Source organism: Echinops telfairi, unplaced genomic scaffold (genome assembly GCF_000313985.2).
Source record: "Echinops telfairi isolate 266 unplaced genomic scaffold, ASM31398v2 ScPeMD7_443;HRSCAF=831, whole genome shotgun sequence".
Lineage (NCBI taxonomy): Eukaryota > Metazoa > Chordata > Mammalia > Afrosoricida > Tenrecidae > Echinops > Echinops telfairi.
Window position 1 is genome coordinate 66,898,125 of NW_022104341.1, and position 19,811 is coordinate 66,917,935.

Here is a 19,811-nt window from a genome sequence, read left to right on the forward strand (position 1 = left end):
AGAGGAAACAGACTCCCCTGATGGAGCGCACAGTGAGTCCTGGAAGAAGAAAGGGCTGTGCTTGGACATGCCCTTGGGAGAGGTCTGGAAGGAGGCCAGGGTGCCTGAGGCTTCCCAAGGTGCAGTGTATGAAGGTCTGAGCCAAGTCCCTGTCACCTGGGTGGGGTGGATGACTGAAACTGTCACCCCAGAGACAACTGGAAAAGCATGACAGAGAGAGCATCCATGGCCTCAAACACGATATTGGATGTCAGGATTTCTGGGGCACGGAACATTCCATGTCTGTCTAGACCACACGTTCTCACTGTGCTCCAACTGAAAAACCCAAATCACGGCATTGCACGTTGAAGGCACGCTCTGCTCACACAGCAGAAATGCTTAGAGAGAAATGATCTCATCTGCAATTCGGATTAAATACCGTTCAATCAACCCGCAGGTCCTTTACCCTTTCTCAGGCACTGCGTGAGATCCTGAAGAAATGAAAGAAGCTAAGTACAGACACGCTCACATTATCAGGGAGAGGGATCCTTCTTCTGAAAGCCTCTGGACAGAAGAACAGGATCCTATTTTATCATCTGTTAAGTAAGGAAATAAATTAGCCTTCACTGGACAGGGGAAGACCATTCCACTTTCTTCTTGCCTTAGAAGGCTGGAATTAACAAACACCTAAAGAGATCAGGCGTAGGGCTCTGCATGAGATGGATTATACAATGTCCCTGTCCCGAAGGAGCTCATAGTCTAGTACAAAATCAGCAATTGCTACACAATGTGGTCAGTCTTCAATAGGGGTAAGCAAAATAGTGAAGGAAGCACAATTTCGAGAACCCTTACACCATTCGGTGTGGATCTCGGAAAGCAGGGAAGAAGAGTTTGGTCTTCATGTTGCAGAAGCAATCAGCCAACGGGAGGGGTAGTGGACCAAGCGTCTCAGCCAGAGAAATAAGACTTGGAGGTTACATACGCAGACAGTGCTCTGGAAGCATGCCTGTGTGCCTCTGAGAGATAACTTGGCCTGAATTACAAGTTAAAATATATTTTAAAATGTTTGAGCCATAATCCACAGTAAGACATCCATTTTAATCAGAGCCCAGTATACACATGCTATGATGAGTTGATTTGAGTCCCCTGAACAACGAATGTTTTAGAATCCTAATTCCTCTATCTGTGTACGTACTTCCATGTAGGAATAACGTTTCCTCTTTATGTTACAGAGGCCACGTCAGTGTTGGGTATGTCTTGTCTTCAGTCAATCACCTTCCAGATAAGGAAAGTCCAGATGGAGGGAAGATAGATGGACTCCACATGGGAATGCCACCCAACAGAAGGATGCTGGAGCTACAGGAGCCAAGAGAAAACTTCCCCAGGAGATGACAGAGCTCGTGTCCTGAACTCAGACTTCCAGCCTCCTAAACTGGGACAAAATGAACTTTTGTGAATCAAATTCACCCAGCAACACAAGAAAACTCAGCTTCATGCACATATACAGAAAATGGAAACATAAGTTCTGCTAAACCAGTGGTTCTCAACCTTCCTAAGGCCGTGACGCTTTAGTACAGTTCCTCATGTTCTGCTGACCCCAACCATAAAATTATTTTCGTTGCTACCTAATAACTGTAATTTTGCTGCTGCTATGAATCGGGTGACCACCGTGAAAGGGTCGTTTGACCCCCAAAGGGGTCGCAACCCACAGTGCTTTCCCTCATGAGGGGAGATTTACTCTGGTGCTTTCTACTCTGTTCCAACCCATTCTATTTGGCTCTACTTTGAAATTCAATGGTGAGTTACTGAATTATTCTCATGGACTATGAAACCATAGTCTGAACACAGAGAGAGCTAGAGAGAGCCTAAGGAAGGAACATGTGGCTAGAGTTGACGTGAAAGATAAGAATCAGAATACAATACTACATGGGGGTGAGAAAGAATATGGAATCACAAAACGTTTTTTGTAATCCCTGGTTTCATTGCCTGCTTTCTCATTAAAATGTCCAGGTGGGAAGGGGTCTTGGTTTTCTTTTGTTTGGCTATGTGTGCACTGTTCCCTAGCACCAAACCACCAGTGGTATTTGGTGAACGATTAAGTGAATGCATACATGACTCATTTGAGGGTTATTTAGGGTTATTTCTTCATGAAATCAGGAGGAAAACAAAACAAAATAACACCGATGTATAAAACCCTTTGCCATGAACTTTGACTCATAGAGACCCCATAGGACAGAGTGGAATGGCCCATAGGGTTCTAGGCTGTAATCACCCTAGAGACAGACTGCCCTATCTTCCTCCTAAGGAGTGGCTGGGGGTTAAACAGCCCATCTTGGGATTAGCAGCCCACCACTTAACCACTGTGCCACCATGGGCCTTTGACATCAAGACTACAACCAACTAATGGAATATTGAACGTAAGCCAAATATCTTAAGAAAATAAATCTATTGTACAGTGTCTGGAGCGTCTTTGGGAAAAAACAATATAGGTGAATACACAATCCTCACACAAGCTAGCTGTAAGCTCATTTGTCCTTGATGTGTTTCCAGTAAACCGAATGGCCATCCAAATATTTATGCTCATCTTTTTTCTTATTATGATGCATTTACAGGTTCTTAAAATCATATATAAATTCTGCTTTGATGTAAAGTCCTGGAATTCTATGCAAATGCCTGGTTTTTAAAAAAAGGAGTATGGGGGGACATCTGTAAAATCATAACAAAAATAAACACACTTCTGTGGAGACAATTACAGCTCATAGCCACCGTAGAGGACAGTCGCACTGTCATCAAGACCACGACAATTCACAGCGACCCTATAGGACCGGGTAGATCTGCCCCATGAATTTCGAGACTATAACTGTCTACAGGGAGTAGAAAGCCCATCTTTCTCCCTGGGAGCAGCTGGTGATTGCTCACTTCGGACCTTTGCTTTTTTTTTTCAAATCGTTTTATTAGGGGCTCATACAACTCATCACAATCCACACATACATCAATTGTGTAAAGCACATTTGTACATTCATTGCCCTCATCATTCTCAAAACATTTGCTCTCCACTTAAGCCCCTGGCATTAGGTCCTCATTTTCCCCCTCCCTCCCTGCTCATGAACCCTTGATAATTTATAAATTATTATTTTGTCATATCTTACACTGTCCGACGTCTCCCTTCACCCACTTTACTGTTCTCCATCCTCCAGGGAGGAGGTCACATGTAGATCCTTGTTCGGTGCCCCCTTTCCACCGCACCCTCCCTCCACACTTCGGACCTTTTCTATCACAGCCCTCTGTGTAGCCACTATGCCACTCGGGTCCTATACTGGACAGAGGAGAGCTGCCCTTTGGGGTTTATGAGATTCCAAATCTTTCCAGGAATAGACAACCTCATCTTTCTCCCATGGAGCAGCTGGTGAGTTTGAGCCTCTGGCCTTGTGGTTAGCAGCTCAACATGTAACACAGTAACCACCTTAAATAACCAAGCCTTGTCTTTTGCTTTGTGTGTGTGTGTGTGTGTGTGGCGGGAGGTGGTCTTAGGTGCTCAGTTTTACCTTGTCACACAGTGTTGTCTGTCTGTGGGCACAGGGGAAGAAATTACCTAGTCCGCCTGCATGAGCATCAATGAGTGAGGATGCCACTGCGATCCCAGGGGGAAGTCCAAGGTCTTTTGCTGCCTCTGGTGAGAGTCCATTTCCAAGAGAAACTCCAGGAGGCAATACTTGGTTTCCTGGGTAGACAGGAGGAAAAACAAACACATGTCAGTTTGAAAAACACAAAAGCAAACAGAGTTGTTTGTAAGAGAGCCTCTCAGCCCCCTCCACCCTCCTCTGCATTTTCTGTTTCACAAAGAGGAAATCATGCCTCTGCGGCCAAGAGTCCCTCTGCTCACTTGGTGGTGACTTAGGTCTCCATCTGTGCTACCTGTGGGTCATGCTCACCAGGCCAGCGGCTCGGGTGCCTTCTCCAGACTGAAGAAGTTTCCATGCAGGAGAAAATGTGAAAATTACGGAAACACAGTGGGCACTGGAAGGGAAGTGAAAGATGCTCAAACTGTTCGAAATGGGTTTTCTGGCAGAGCGGCTCCCCCAGCAAACTGGACACACACACACGTATTCATACACACTCCCTGGTGAGTACAGATTCTCGGGCTGTTAAGAATTTTACTCTTGAAATTGCTTCTTGCCAGAGGATAAAGGAATCTGTTTGTCCCAAAGATGTTTTTGAAAGCTTTTCTCAGCTGACAAAGAGAGTTCATGCTAAATTGTGTGCGCTGCTGCTTGCACCACCGTAGAAAACAATGTGAATGATGTTCTTAGGCGTTGTGCAATGCAGTGACCCTGATATGTCAAGTGACCTTGGATTCCTGCAGTCAGGCAGGCCTTTCAGTTAAGAATTTATTGATGGTCTTGTGCTGTGTGGGAGCTGTGGGTTGTAAAAGGCTGTTCTTGTCCCCAACCTTGTTAGAGAGACCAGATTAGGATGCTTAGAATGATGCGAGACAGCAAAAAAAAAAAAAAAAAAAAAAAGAAATGATCCATCTGCACCCAGGTGTCTAATAGAGACTGAGTTCTCCCTCCTCTTCCTGCCACCGGATCCTGTAATCAGTGTTTCTGCAGTGCAGACAGGAGTAAGGATGACCCATATGTGTGCTGACATCTCTCTGAAACCCAAGATCCTAGGATTCCTAAAGGGAGGTCAGTGACTTGCTTGGTGATGTCTCCTAATCAGTTAGGGAAGGTAGGATGAACCACAGCTCCTTGTGCCTGGGGCCACAACAGCTTGGAGTTCATTAGAGGGCAGCTAGGTTGTTACCTGCTCCACAGAGCTCTAGGGCAGGGAAGTGGTGCTCCTGGGCTTCTGAGGATGAAGGCCAGGGTGAAGGCTAGAGGCAGGCCACGGCAAGAGTGATGGTTAAGCCACCCTCCTCCATTCAGAACCAAAGCAAACACACCACCATTTCTATCCATGTTAAGTAATGGACTTCTGTGAGTCACTGGATTTGGAAAGAGTTCAGCAAAGAAGAAGGACTATTGAGAGCTCTGGAGCTCTGATGCGCAGGGTGACAACCACTGGACACCTGTGGAAGGAACACTAGAGGCTGGCCAGAGTGGCTGGCGGACGACATGGGTATCCATTTATTTTAATTAATTGAAATTGAAAAAGCGCCCCCCCCTCCCGCCCAAAACATCTGAGAGTCAATCTGCTTGCTGAAAACCTTAACTGAGTCTGGAACAACCTGGATCGATGAACTTGCTTTTGCTAAGCGTCTTCTTGCTGGCTGCCGCTGAGTCGATTCCAACTCACAGCAAACCCCACGCACAACAGAACAAAACACGGTCTGGTCCCACATCAAATTCACAATTTTGGTGGTTGGATTTTATGAAATAAGGCAAGTCTTTCTACTGAAAATGTAGTATCAGAATTGAGTGGTATAGATGGTTTGCACTTAGTTGCTAACCCAAAGGTTGGCGGTTTGATTCCACCCCGTGGTGCCATTGTGAATGATCTAGTAATATCCTACTGAGAGATCCTCACCATGGGACCCTGATGGTGAGCAGTTCTACACTGGACCACGGGAGTCACCAGGAGTCCAAATCAACTCCATGCCAGTTCTGTTTGGTTTTAGTATGCAAAAAAGAATGTACAGTATCTCATCAATAAGTTGCATATGAATTGTTTACTTTTGTTATTTAAAAAATTTTTCTGGTCTTTTAAAAAAATTAATTATTTTATTGGAGGTTAATACAGCTCTAATAACAATCTTTACATCAATTGTATCAAGTACATTTGTACATATGTTACCACCATCATTTCTAAAACAATTTCTTTCTACTTGAGTCCTTGGTATCAGCTCCTCTTTTTCCCCCTATCTCCTCCAACCTTTCACCCTCATGCACCCTTGATAATTTATAACATCTTTATTTTCATATTTTACACCATCTGCTGTGTCCCTTCACCCATGTTTCTGTTGTTCAACCCCCTGGGGGGTAGACATTGACCATTGTGATCAGTTTCCCCTTTCTCCCCCTTATCCTCCCATCTTCCCCCTACCTTCATGGTATCCCTACTCTCAATACTGGCTCTGAGGGGTTTATCTGTCCTGGATTCTGTGTGTCGAGAGCTCTATCTGTAGCAATGGACATGTTCCAGTCTAGCCAGATGTGTAAGACAGAACTGGTGTCACGATAGTTGGGGAGGAAGTATTAAAGTACTAGAAGAATGTTGTGTGTTTTGTCAGTGCTAAACTGCACCTTGGCTGGCTCATCCCTTTCTTGTGACCCTTCTGTGATGGGATGTCTAATTTTCTACAGATGGGCTTTGGGTCTTCATTCTGACCCCTTTTATTCATATCAAAATTGTCATTTGTTTTGGGGTCTTCTGATGCCTGACACCTGATCCCATCGACACCTTTTGACACACACGGGTTGGTGTGCTTCTTCCATGTGGGCTTTGTTGCTTCCCTGTTTAACTTCAAGCCTTTATGGCCCCAGATGCTTTATCTTGTAATAGCCGGGGTACCATCAGCTTTCTTCACCACATTACCTTATGCATCCACTTTGTCTTCAGTGATCATATTGGGAAGGTGAGCATCACAGAATGCTGGGTTATTAGAACAAAGAGTTCTTGTGTTGAGGGAGTACTTGAGTCGAGGCTACCTTAATATCCCTATCATTACATATTTATACATATGCACATGCCTATGTTTATACCTCTATAAATGTCTTTTGCCTCCTAGTTCTTTCCTTTACTTCCTTTTTCATTCCTCCTGTCCCACTATCATGTTCAACCTTCATTCCGCTCTTTGCACTTCCTCTCAGGAACACTGCACTTGATCGGACCCCACCAGGCATTCTATGAATTATATGTTTAAATGACTCGCTGTTACCCTATAGGGCAAAAGGGAACTGCCCCTGTGGGTTTCCAAGGCTTTCAATCGTTACAGGAGCAGGAAAAGCCTCACTTTCCTCCCATGGAGTGGTTGGGTGGTGCACACCACTGACCTTGGAGTTAGTAGCCCAACACGTAGCCCACTCTACCACCACGGCACAACACAGTTTGCTAAGGAGCCAGAACAGATTCAAGGGCAGTGAGTGAGCGAGATTGACAGATTGGATAAAACAAGATATAATAAATTGAATTTCATCTCTTAAAAATGTTTTATTATTTATAACAACTAATTATTCATTATGAACTATTATTTATTATTAATACATATATTGCATCATCCCATAGTTCAACCACATCAAGCAGAATAGTACAATTGCTTCCACAATCAGTTTGTTAGCATTCTTTTTCTTCTTGGACTTTTTGACATCGTCTCCCCTTTACCCACCCACCACCATTTTGCTGTCCCTGTAGGTTCATCAATCCTGGATTTCATATACCGAAAAACAGGAAAACATATAATACTACTTCCAGAGGGTGACCTCTAATGATATAACACCTGTGTGCTATGAACAAGCATAACACCCTAATATGAACAAACAAAAACAAGATAAAACAAAATAATTCAAAATATAGAAAATGTTGGAAACCACATTAGGCTCAGCACGCACCGGAAGAGGGGATCAACTGACAAAGTTTTAAATGTTCAAGTCAGATTTATCCTTCTATACTCGTCTCTCAAATGCAGCCAACTAAATGGGAGGGTAAAAGAAAGAGGGGAAAAAAAGAGATGGGTAGGGGGGGATCAGGACACTAACCCACCCAAGGGGAGGGTATTGTTGATATCTCCACAGGAGCGAGAAAGAGAGACCAGGCTTCAACACCTTACGCTAAGACATGAATACAACATACAGGCATGTAGCAGGGAAGCAATAGAGAGGTCTGTGGGGCTGGCCCAATTCCACCAGAAGAATGCACTTCAGAGGACAATACTGAAGGTACAACTCAGAGAGACAGGTGCATCTGATCAGAGCACACAGGAGCAAACAAAAAGGGAAGGAGAGAGAGTGGAACACATCCAGGCCCACCAAGCCCTGAGGACAATATTCCTGTTCAGAGCCGCCAATGCACAGAGAGGACCATAGGGTTGGTCCCACCATGAGACATGATGTCCTTCAGTGACATATAGCACTACTGTGGACAACACTGGAGACGCAGTGTGGGAACTGTGCCCGATCTGACCCCATCACACCGGGCGAAAGACTAAGGCATGCAACAAACAGCAAGAGGAGCAAAACAATGAAGTCCCAAAACAGACATTGGGGCCAGGGCGTGGCGCCCCATCAGACTCCACCAGAAAACACTCCTAAAGGTCAACAAACAGACCTGGAACTATTTATAGTCTTTTCCTTTTTTATCATTGATTTTCCTTTTCTTTGTTTTTGTTATCTTGTTTGTTTTGTCTTCCTGTGTTGTTTTGTTTGGCTTTGTCTTATTTTTGCACTTATTATTGTCTCTGCATGTCTATCTAGATAAGATAAGCAGGATAAACAATTTGGAGGAGAAAACAATGGGAGCAATGGTTCCGGGGAGAGGGGGATGTTGGGAAAAGGAAGGGGTTGTGTGTCAACAAGCCCAGGGACAAGGGAAAAGCAAGTGATCTAAAATCGATGAAGAGAAGGATGTAGGGTGCTTGGTGGGGTTTAATCAAGGGCAATGTAACCGAGGGGAATTACTGAAGCCCAAATGAAGGCAGAACATGATAGTGGGACAAGAGGAAAGTAAAAGGAAACAGGAACTAGGAGACAAAGGACATTTATAGAGGTCTAAATGCAGGTATGTATATATGTAAATATATTTATATATAACTCTAAGGAAATAGATCTATGTACATATATTTATATGTTAAGTATTAAGGTAGCAGATGGACATAGGGCCTCCACTCAAGTACTCCCTCAATATAAGAACACTTTGTCCTAATAATCCAGCATTCTGTGCTCACCTTCTCAACATGATCACTGAAGACAAAATGTGTGCATAAGCAAATGTGGTGAAGAAAGCTGATGGTGCCCAACTATCAAAATATATAGTGTCTTGGGTCTTAAAGTCTTGACAATAAACAAGTGACCATCTAGCTGAGAAGTAACAAAGCCCACATGGAAGAATCATACCAACCTGTGTGATCATTAGGTGTTGATGGGACCAGGTATCAGTCATCAAAGACCCAGAACAAAATATCCTATCAATGTGAATAAGGGGGTGTGCAGAAGAGTGGAGACCCAAAGCTCATCTGTAAACAATTGGACATCCCCTTACAGAAGGGTCACAAGAAAGAGAAGAGCCGGTCAAGGTGCAGTTTAGCACAGATAAAACATACAACTTTCCTCTATTTCTAAAACCAGTGATCTTACTTTGAAACCAAATAGGAATATTTTCTTTGGCTTTCATGACTTAAATGGGATCAAGAGAAGTATACCTAGAATGAGCATGTGTTTGTTGAACAACTGTCACCGTTTAGAAATCATATCCCCTTAACTGCAGCTTCTTTTTGTTAAAGGATTAATTTTCATAGCAAGGTCAAAATGAGAACTCTCTGCCACTTTCATCTCAAACTCCATAAGCATAAAACATGAAATTTTCATTAAACAAAAATTCAAGGCAGAAAGAGAATTAACAGGGTGGGGTACGCTTTAAGTTGGTACAGTAATTTAGACAGAGACCTCCACCAATAAAGGCAGCTTAATTTGATTATGCATCTTCTGGGATCCAAACCCCAGCCTGCAGCCCACTGTGATGAGCAGAGAGAAGTCTGGGCTTACAGCCAGGAGACCTGGGTTCAAATCATGTGCTGAAAGACAACAGGTAGGGTTCCTGGCACAGAGAGCAGCTGGAGAAAAGAACCAGATGGAAGAGAGAAGGCGTCCTGAGGGAACTGCCAAGCTGAATGAAAAAGGAGCGGGGCAGACAGGAGAGTCGGACAGCGAGGCTGGAGCGAAAGCCGGTCTGCGCAGGGCGCCGAGGCGGGGCAGAGCCTCTGCAGTACGCCTGGATGCCCTGGAGCCAGGTCGAGGCGAAGTGGGTGCCCGGAGCACTGCAAAAAAGGAAGCTGGTGGGCCTGAGAGCTCAGGAGTCTGCAGGGAGTATGGGGCTGAAGTCAGCTTCTGGTTCAGAGAAATGCTCTTGGCTGTCTCCGGGGTCAACCGACAGCCTTGGCACCTCTGCTCGGACCCCAAATCTCCCCACTCACCAGTCTCCATGGAGCTCTGGGCATGAGCTACTTACCTAGTCACCATCTTGCCCCTGCTCTCCGTGTCACACTCTGAAACCATCCAGGAGGAGTCATCACGCTGTGATTTCATTGACAGGTTTCATTCCACCCCTACACTTTCATACTTCTTCAGGTCAGCATAAAGTTATCCAACTACCACGTCAGCACCCATCAGGACCTACCATTTCTTCCTCTACCAGATGCTCCAAACCTGCTTGCTTCTGCATCGCCTTTTTTATATCTTAATTGAAAACCAGCTGCCATGGGGTCCATTCCAACTCACGGTGACTCCATGGGCGCAAATAAGGTGCAGCTGCCCTCAGCAGAGTGTTCAAGGCTGGATGGGACCTTTTAGAAGCAGATCAGCTGAGCTTTCTTCCAAAGCACATCCTGGCTGACCAAGCCCTGAGGACAACACCCCAGAGCAGCCAATGCACAGAGAGGACCAGAGGGCTGGCACCACCAAGAGATAGGACGTCCCTCACTGACCCATAGCACTACGGGGGACAACACCGGAAACACCCTGCAAGAATTGTGTCCAATCTGACCCCACCACACCAAGGTGAAACACTAAGGGGGTACAACAGAACAGCAAGGGGAGCAGAGCAATGAAGTCCCCAGGGAATACCAAAAATAGACTGTGGGGCCAGGGCTTGGCACCCCATCAGATTCCACTGGAAAACACTCGTAAAGGTCAACAAATAGATCTTGAACTATCTATAGGCTTTCCTATGCTAGGCATTGGCTTTTTTGTTGTTGTTTTTATTATTGTTGTTTTTTCTTTTGTTGCTTTGTTTTGCTCTGTCTTGTTTTTGTACATGTTATTATCCCTGCAGGTCTATCTAGATAGGATTGGCTGGATAAATAATCCAGAGGAGAAAACAATGGGACTGAAGGCTCAGGGGGAACATGGGAGAAGGGGAGGTGGGGGAAAGGAACAAACCCAGTGACAAGGGAACAACAAGTGATGGAAAATCGATGGCAAGGAGGGTGTTGGAGGCCTGATAAGGCTTGATTAAGGGCAATGTAACTGAGAGGAATTACTGAAACTCAAATGAACATGATAATGGGACAGGAAGAAAGTAAAAGGAAATAGAGGAAAAAACTAGGAGGCAAAGGGCATTTATAGAGCTCTAAATACAGGCATGTACATATGTAAATATATTTATATATGATGATGGGGTAACAAATCTATGTACATATTTATAGGTCTAGTATTAAGGAAGCAGATAGATATTTGGCCTCTATTTAAGTATTCCCTCAATGCAAGAACACTTTGTTCTAATAATGTGGCATTCTGAGATGCTCACTTTCCTGACATGATCACTGAAGACAAAATGGGTGCATAAGCAAATGTGGTGAAGAAAGCTGATGGTGCCTGGCTATTTCAAGATATGGCATCTGGGGTCTTAAAGACTTGAGGATAAACAAGCATCCATCTAGCTGAGAAGCAACAAAGCTCACATGGAAGAAGCACACCAGCCTGTGTGATCATTAGGTGTCAACGGGGCCAGGTATCAGGCATCAAAGACCCAGAACAAAAATTCATGTCAATGTGAATGCGGCGGGGAGTGCAGAGTGCAAACCGAAAGCCAATCTGTAGGCAATTGGACATCCCCTTACAGAAGGGTTGTGGGGAGGAGCCAGGCTAGTCAGAGTGTAGTATAGCACCGAAGAAACATACAGCTTTTGTCTAGTTCTTTAATGCTTCCCACCCTCAACTATCATGAACTCTAATTCCACCTTACAAATCTGGCAAGACCAGAGCATGTATACAGGTACAGATAAGAATGGGAAACACAGCAATCCAGGACAGATATATCCCTCAGGACCAACATTGAGAGTAGCCATACCAGGAGGGGCAGGGGAAGGTGGGGGGACAAAGGGGGAACCGATCACAATGATCTACCTATAACCCTCTCCAAGGGGGGTGGACAGCAGAAAAGTGCATAAAGGGAGATATCGGTCAGAGCAAGAGATGAAAAAATAAAAATAATTTATAAATTATCAAGGGTTCACAAGGAAGGGAGGGTGGGAGAGGGAGGAAGAAAGTGAGGAGCTGACACCAAGGGCTCAAGTAGAAAGCAAATGTTTTGAGAATGATGATGACAACAAATGTACAAATGTGCTTGACACAATGGATATGTATGAGCCCACAATACAACGACTTATTAAAAAAAATGAAAAAAGAGTGTGAGACACTGGAAACAGCTAACTCCATCTCCTTTCACCTCTCTCTGCCACTGACCCTGACAGCTGCAGAGCCCTGCCATATTTCCACCGACCTAAGATCCACAAGACTATGCAACCACCAGCCTGTAAGCTTCTTGCATTCTGCATCATTGCACGCAGCTGATGGAATCTGAAGAGAAACGTATGGACTAGTTTCAGACTTAAGATCTTGAATTAGATGAGGCTGGGATGTTTTCTTCATATAAAGCCTCTTCTTACACATACATGAGTGTCACTGATTTGCCTGCCTGATCAACCCTGCCTGAGAAACATGGATATGGGGTGTCCAGTAGATTTGGAGATGCTGCTTTGGCGATGAGTCCTTGTGATGGAGGCTTTCTACTCCCCGAAACAACCTCAGAAAGCCACAGGGCCAGTTGTTCTCCCCTGTTCTAGATGGTTGCTATGAGGCGGCATCAACTCGATGACAGTGAGAGGTTTTTGTGTTGTTGTTGTTGTTGTTTTCATTTGGACAGCAGTTTTCAAGAATAGTGTATTTGGATCCCAGATAGAAAGAAGCATTCTCTCTCTAGAGACCATAGGAAACCGCTTGCCATAAAAAACCAAGGTAAAACTCGGGGGGTATCCTTCTGAAACCGTCACTTCAAACACACTTTCTCGAAGTGTACTGAAGGAACTAGAGGGGCTCCCAGGGGCTATGTTTGTGGCCCCGGACAGTTTCACAGTTTCCACCCCCCCAAAAAAAATCCCTGTTTCATTCTTTAATTCTCTTCCCCTCCCCAATAAAATTAATCACAGCGTCACCTTTCCCCAAGTGAATCAAGATTTCCTGACTCCAGCGTTGGCTCTCTTTTCTACACATCATTCAACCACTCATTCCTGCACTTTAACCAGATCCCTTTCAATAGCAATAGGAATCATTGGACCCACACGTGCTGTCCTTGGCCAAGGTCTAGGTGCTAGTGTGCAAGTGAAGGCAGCACCTCTGCCCTCCAAAGGCTCGCACTGTGGTCTGGGATGCTCAGGACCATTGTTTGATGCTGTAAACATGCAGTGGACATGGTGTTACTATAGTACAAAAGAGGACCTGCTGGGTTGGCCAAGAGTCCAGAAAAATCTCACCAAGAAGATGACATTTAGCCTGGTTGGAAAGATGATGGGGAGGGTCGCCATTTTCAGTGCTATAAAGCTCTGGGGGAATAGATGCCATTCGAGCAAACAGTTAGCCATCGGGCAGACATGAGAAGCTCTGAGTGCTGGAGTGTTGAGGAGTTCGGGATGTTTGCCAAAAGGAAACACAAGAGCAGAAGAGAACGGTTGGCAGGCGGGTGAGAGGACCTCAGGCGTGGTAAGGAGCTCCAAGTCCAGCACTCAGCACCAGCCAGCGGATGGTTCTAACATTCAAAAGATATTTCTTTTTTTTTAGGAAGAAAAATCCACAGAGAGCTGAGAATAGAGAGAAAGAGCAACATGGCTTACATTTTATAAAATCAAGCCAAGTAAAAATTGCTAGCTGTACGGACCCTCAATAAAATGATTTTTTTAAATTTAAAAATAACTGGCAAAAAATTGCACACCAAAATATTACTTGTAGTGTGATTTCATTTAAGAACAAGGACTATATTCGTGAGTAATACAGCCATATAATATAATATAGCGAAGACAGAGAAAGGTTTTTCTTGGAGATATGGGTGGTTTTTGTTTCATACAGCACCTACACCCACCCCACTTATCCGCAAAAGACCAGCGTGTGAAAAATAGGCATGATGCAAAAAAATGGAAGGTGACCCCATCACATCATAAAGTGAAGGATGGCTATATAACTTCATCCTTCACACCATTACATAACTGCCTTTTTTTTTTTTTACATCATTCCATTCTGCTAAACTACTGAGAACGATGACCCATCACAGCCAATGTAACTTTTGCTTTGCACCTGTGCATTCATGCATCCATTCATTCATGTTCGACACACACAAAGTGTTGCCTGATTTCAACAAGAGTGTTGAATAGATTTATTTTACGGTACCCATATATGCAATATGCCAGATAATGAAAAAGTTGATCAAGGAGGTGTAAAAACTCAAACCACACTCGCTGCCTGTCAGGCCATTCCGAAATCTCACTGACCCAGAAGAGGGTCAAAGTGGCCCTGTGGGTTTTAGCGTAACTCCTTGCAGGAACACAAAGCCTTGTGTGTCCCTGCAGAGCAGCTGATGCAGCTGCCCCGTGCGGTTAGCAGCCCAACACATGAGACACCTTCCTTCCATAGAGTTTAAGGTGCTATCCCCCTCATGTTTGGTCTGCATAAATAAATTAGGGTACATCTATTTGATAGAATCTCACATAGCCATTAAAATGAATGAGGCAGAATTTGAAAGGAAGTCTTTGAAAATTTTAATGGAAATGGCATTAAAAACAGTATTGAGAGTATGATACCATTTGAGATGTTTTAAAAGATGTATAACATCTATAGTTCCAGCGAAGTCCTAGAAAATGTGAATGATTATTAATAGTGACCATGGGGCTTCCTCTTAGTGCTTCCTTTAAGCCATGACCTTGTATTGCTTTTATGATGAAAACAAAATAGTTTAGGTTCAAATGCAAGCAAAATAAAATTCAAGAGAGTCTCATTATCTAAACACCCCTCCTCCATCGTAAGACAGAAAGAGTCCCACGGGCAAGTCACCCATTTATGTGTTGCTGACCTCTGTCCCTGTGAACACCCCTGACCTTGTGACCACACCTTGGGGTGTAACAAAACAACGGTCTTAAAGGCTGTGGCCTGCTGTCCACTTTCCCCCTTTCACTTGGGCAGGTTCCATCCTCAGAGTGCAAAGCTGGAGCCTACAATTAGACAGTGGTTGCAGTCCCTCCCTACAGGCGGGGGCTACTATTACACCAAACCTTCCCCTACCAGTTTTTCAATTATCTATGACTAATGAGCATTTGGGGAACAGTTTCAGACACACACATAATCCTCTTTCCTGACGTCAGCAGCAGAAATTAATGACTGTGTGGATTGCTGGGAGACAGAAAATGCATTATAATGGTCAACAGAACTGTTATCTTGTTCAGGAAGGGGGAGGCGGGGGCAGGGTGTTGTATTAAGTGGAAGGTCCAGAGTGGTTTTGTTTTCCTACAGTGAGATGAAACCAGGGGTGGGGTGAGAGAGAAGGGCGATGGGGGCAGTGGACGGGGGGCAGCGTTGGCTTAAAGCCCATCAAAATGTCAAAAAGAGGTTTGGGTGTGGGTGGCATGGATCCCTAGTTCCTCCCTGCTTGGCATTGGGGCCAGGGTCCTGGCTTCATTTTTGCCAGGGTCCACAGTCAAATCATATGAGCCAGGACATTGCAAAGTGACACCAGACCTGTCACAAGAGAAGGCGTCTGAGTCCTTTCAGACGGGCTCCAAGTGCGATCTGGTTTAGGGGTGGGGAAACAAGAATTCGCGCCGCTCAAATGAGAGACTGGGGCTATTTCTTACAGTCCGTACTTTCTGCTTTGAGCTCGGTTTTCACGAAGACAATTGAGCACTGGTCAGGTTCTCATGGAGCTCCAAAGCTTGGTGAGGCAAGAACCCACGCCACACACAATCTACGACTAGCCACGCAGACAGGGGATTGCGACTTCAAAGGAGTGAAAGAATGGATGGCTCTGCAGAGAGGTCAGTGCACTTTGGAAGGTTACCATGGGGAGGATTCTAGACCTGGAACCGTAACTGATACGAGACTTTTGTTTAAAAACATTCCAGTAATTCTTGTCTGGGACAGTTCACTCAATCAGGAAAGGTCATGAGCAATGCAGGCCGGGCATGTTCTGCACTTGTCGAGAGAAACCTCCGTGAGCCCAAGAGCGAAGAAAATATTCTAAACTTTATTGAGGCGGTGATTGCGCAATGCTTTTTAATGTAATTGAACCAGGAATTGTATGTCAATAAAGCTGTGAAAGAAAACAGACTAATCAAATCTAGCAAGAAATGTTTAAATGACCTTGGTACAACAAGAAAAATAAAACACAATCAAACACTTTTTTAAAAAAGAAATTTTCTAAAACATTGATTTGGCCATTTCTCTTGGCTTGCCTCCTAAACATGTCACTTTAACTTGAAATTAGATAAAATGTCAAACTTCCTGATGCTATCCTCATCCTTCCCCAAGAAATGATGAGACTGTTTACTGAGTCCCTGCCATGTGCAGGGAGGCGGGTAACAAGATGGGCTGCTAACTGCAGGGGAGGTGGGCTGTTGGAAACCATCAGCCAAGAGAGGGGGCTTTCTACACCCTCAAAGAGTGACAGTCTCAGAAACCCCCAGGGCCAGTTCTACCCTGTCCATGAGGGAGGCTCCGGATCAGAGTGGACTAGATGGCAGTGAGTTTTCTTCTTGTGCGCGAAGCACTGGTGTAGTGTTAGAAATACCTCGAGAAACAAGACACTCCCTGTCCTTCGAGGGCTTACTTTCTAGTAGATATTATTCCCATCCAACCCGTAAACTCCAGACAACTTCCTGTGCGCTCCGTTGCGGTAGGGACTGTGTTTGATATATTTTTATATCTTTGATCTTATACTCTGACATATATAATAGGCGTTTTATACATAAATACACCATATACTTTAATCTAAGTTTGAATGACTCTTATATTTTTAAATGTATTTTCCCCCTATTTTTGCCTCAGTCTCTCTCCCTGACTGGACAGATAACCGTTCAAAAATTGTTTAAAGGGGCTTCAAAAATTTGTGGAACATGGAATTAAAAAAGAATGGAATTTTCCCATAAACATTTGAACGTCCGCTCACAGTATACTTCTTTCTGCATTCATTTCCTCTTCCCCGTACCTAGAAATGCTTAGAGCATAATTCATTTTCAATAGTGTTCATGTAACTGAACTTATAGATTTTTTTAAAAGAAAAAAGGAAAGGCCATTAGGCACAGATCAATCAGTTTAAACAAAAAGATTAAATACGCAAACACACACAGATACTCACTTCGTATCGTGAATGTCAGCAGAGTAAAGAGATGAGACTAAATGAAATTTAACTCTTGATTCAAGCGAAGGAACAGCTTTCCCAGTAGACTCCCTCCAGCCACATACTCTTGTCTTTCCACATCAGGGACAGTGGGATGTGTTAAAAGAAAGGAAATAAGTCTAAGCATATGTCTAGAGGAGGTGAACTCAGGAGAACCAAGCCTCTCACCAAGGACAGCAGATACCATGGTGGCTAACCATTCTGAATATCAGCTTCTGTTGACATAAAAGTTCTCCCTTTCTCCTGGACTGGAGAAATCTTGTCCAACAAGTAGCTGGCAGTGAACTTACACGTGAACAAACCCAAGCCATATCACTGAGTGTGTTTGGGGACAGCAGCATGGCCATCAGGCTAAGGGTTTGGGGCTTACTATAACAAGCAAGAGGCAACCCCTGTAGTTTAGTGAGCAGATACGTGGTGTGTACACCTGCGAGATCAGCAGTCTAATAGTGATAGCATCCATTTGTTGGAATGTACTGGCTTTCTACTATTCTCACCACTATCATCATCAGGCCTCACTACAAACCAACGAGGCTGATAAGAGAATTACCACTTCGCCGAAGAGGCTGATGGTAGGATTGCTATTTCGCAGCTGCAAAAAAACGAAACCAGAGAGAGGTTACATAATTCTCTCCATGTCATGTATCTAGTGGTAAGTGGCACTGGCAGGATTCCAACATCTGATTCTTCGACTCCAAAATCTGGGATCTTTCCGCCAGACTAGGTAGATTCAGAGCAAGAAGATAGCAGATCCAGGGAGAATGACCTCAACAGCGCTGAGTGTCCAGGTGGAAAATGAAAGCAGTTTCATCTGTAGAAGGATCCTCCAGGGGCAAGTTCAGGAACAAAGGCACATGGCCCATAAAATCCCAGCATCTGAATCCTCTAGCTCCTCTCTCCCCTCTCTGTAGCAGGTTTGACAGACAGAGACGCTCGGCCCCAAACGCCCCCTTCAAGAACACCAACTTCTTTTGCAGGGGAATACTGAACCCAGAGAAGAAAGGGACTTCCCTGGGGTCACCCTGTTAATAGTTGCAGATTCTAGATTGTACCCTAGGGTTCCTGACCCCAATCTTGTTTCATGTCTTCGCATTCCCTGGTGCAGGAGTGCAATCCTCCTGCCTCCCCGAAGTGGAGCAGGAAGCTTACTTAAGCCAGGGCTGCAGGTCACAGGAAGAATGGGAGAGCTGGAAGAACTCCAACAAATTCCAGAGATGTAGGTGGCTGATTCTCAACTCTTCTGAGTATAAAATGCAGTTTGAAGTCATATACTGTGACACCCAGAACGACCTGATTCTCTGGTAATTGCAATGTCCTATTTTGCTCTCACCTAGCCTAAGGCCACCTTCAAGAAGCCTTTCTTAGGAAGATCCTAATGAATCACCTTTTCCTCTAAAACACCACAGCATGTTTCTTAGAATGACGTCATTCTGTTCTGCATCAGGGCTTTTATCCTGTGCCACCCAGCTCTAATTTAAAATCTAAGCCCCTTGAGGGCAGAGCTCATTTTTTTTGGAGGGGAAGAGGGGGCATTATCCATGTGAGTTGGAAAACAGTGGATGACAACGGGTTTTTTAATTTTGATCCTTGGGAGGGAGGGAGGTTAGCATAGCATTGAGGAGTTGGGATTTGGTAGGTGAGCAGGTTTAAATGGCAATCTTGGCAAGACTCAAAACAAACTCACTGCCATCAAGTCAATACTGACTCATATTGAGCCCCCTGTAGCTTGCCGAGACTATAACTCTTTATGAGAGTAGAAAGCCCAGTCTTTCTCCCGAGGACTGCTGGTGGTTTTGAACTGTTGACCAAGTGGATCACAGCCCAATGTGCAATCACTACACCACCAGGGCTAGAATAGGGCTTATAATGTTGAGCTGCTCATTTCAATTCCCTGCTACTATTTCCTTCCCAGTAAAATGGCTGTAATACTGCTGCTTTTCTGCCCGAGTGGTTATGAGAATCAAACGAGCTAATGCAAGTAAAACACTTATCATGCTGTCTGACACATGATTCTGGCTTCATATTCCTGGTACACTGGACACTGCCTGGCACACAGTGGTTAGGTCGTTCATTCCAGGGGAGTTTATAAAGCTTAGGGAGAGACCCTTGTTGCTGCGGCAGGTGAAGATATATGCTTTTAGGTCATGAGAGCAAACCGCAGAAACTGGGAAAGCTGTTAAAATATTCACAGTGATGGAATCCAGTTTTCCAGCACAGAAAGTATCTCCCTGTGGTCATGTCTCCACGGGATGTCTCCAAAGTGAAATGTTTGAAAAGCACAGGAGGTGTTCTCTCCGGCGTTATTTTAAGGGCTGAGTGCTTGTTTCAAGAGGAAACATCATTATTTTGTCAGCAAAGCACTTGTCTGTTAAGCTGACCAAGGCTTTCAAAGTCATGACAGTAATGCCGTGAGAGAGTTTCCCCACTTGCTGGTCAAGAAACAACAACTATGGAAAAGACACATA

General features: G+C 44.5%; 1 protein-coding gene across 5 annotated transcripts in view; it reads right to left on the reverse strand.

Moving 5' to 3' along the window:
* Positions 1-19,811, reverse strand: part of FGGY (FGGY carbohydrate kinase domain containing) — a 564,284-nt gene that overhangs the window by 292,899 nt on the left and 251,574 nt on the right. For all 5 annotated transcript variants that reach the window (XM_045291915.1, XM_045291914.1, XM_045291916.1 and 2 more), the window contains one exon: positions 3,572-3,700. In XM_045291915.1, the coding sequence (XP_045147850.1) occupies positions 3,572-3,700 (129 nt within the window). The remainder of the gene's footprint in view (positions 1-3,571; positions 3,701-19,811) is intronic.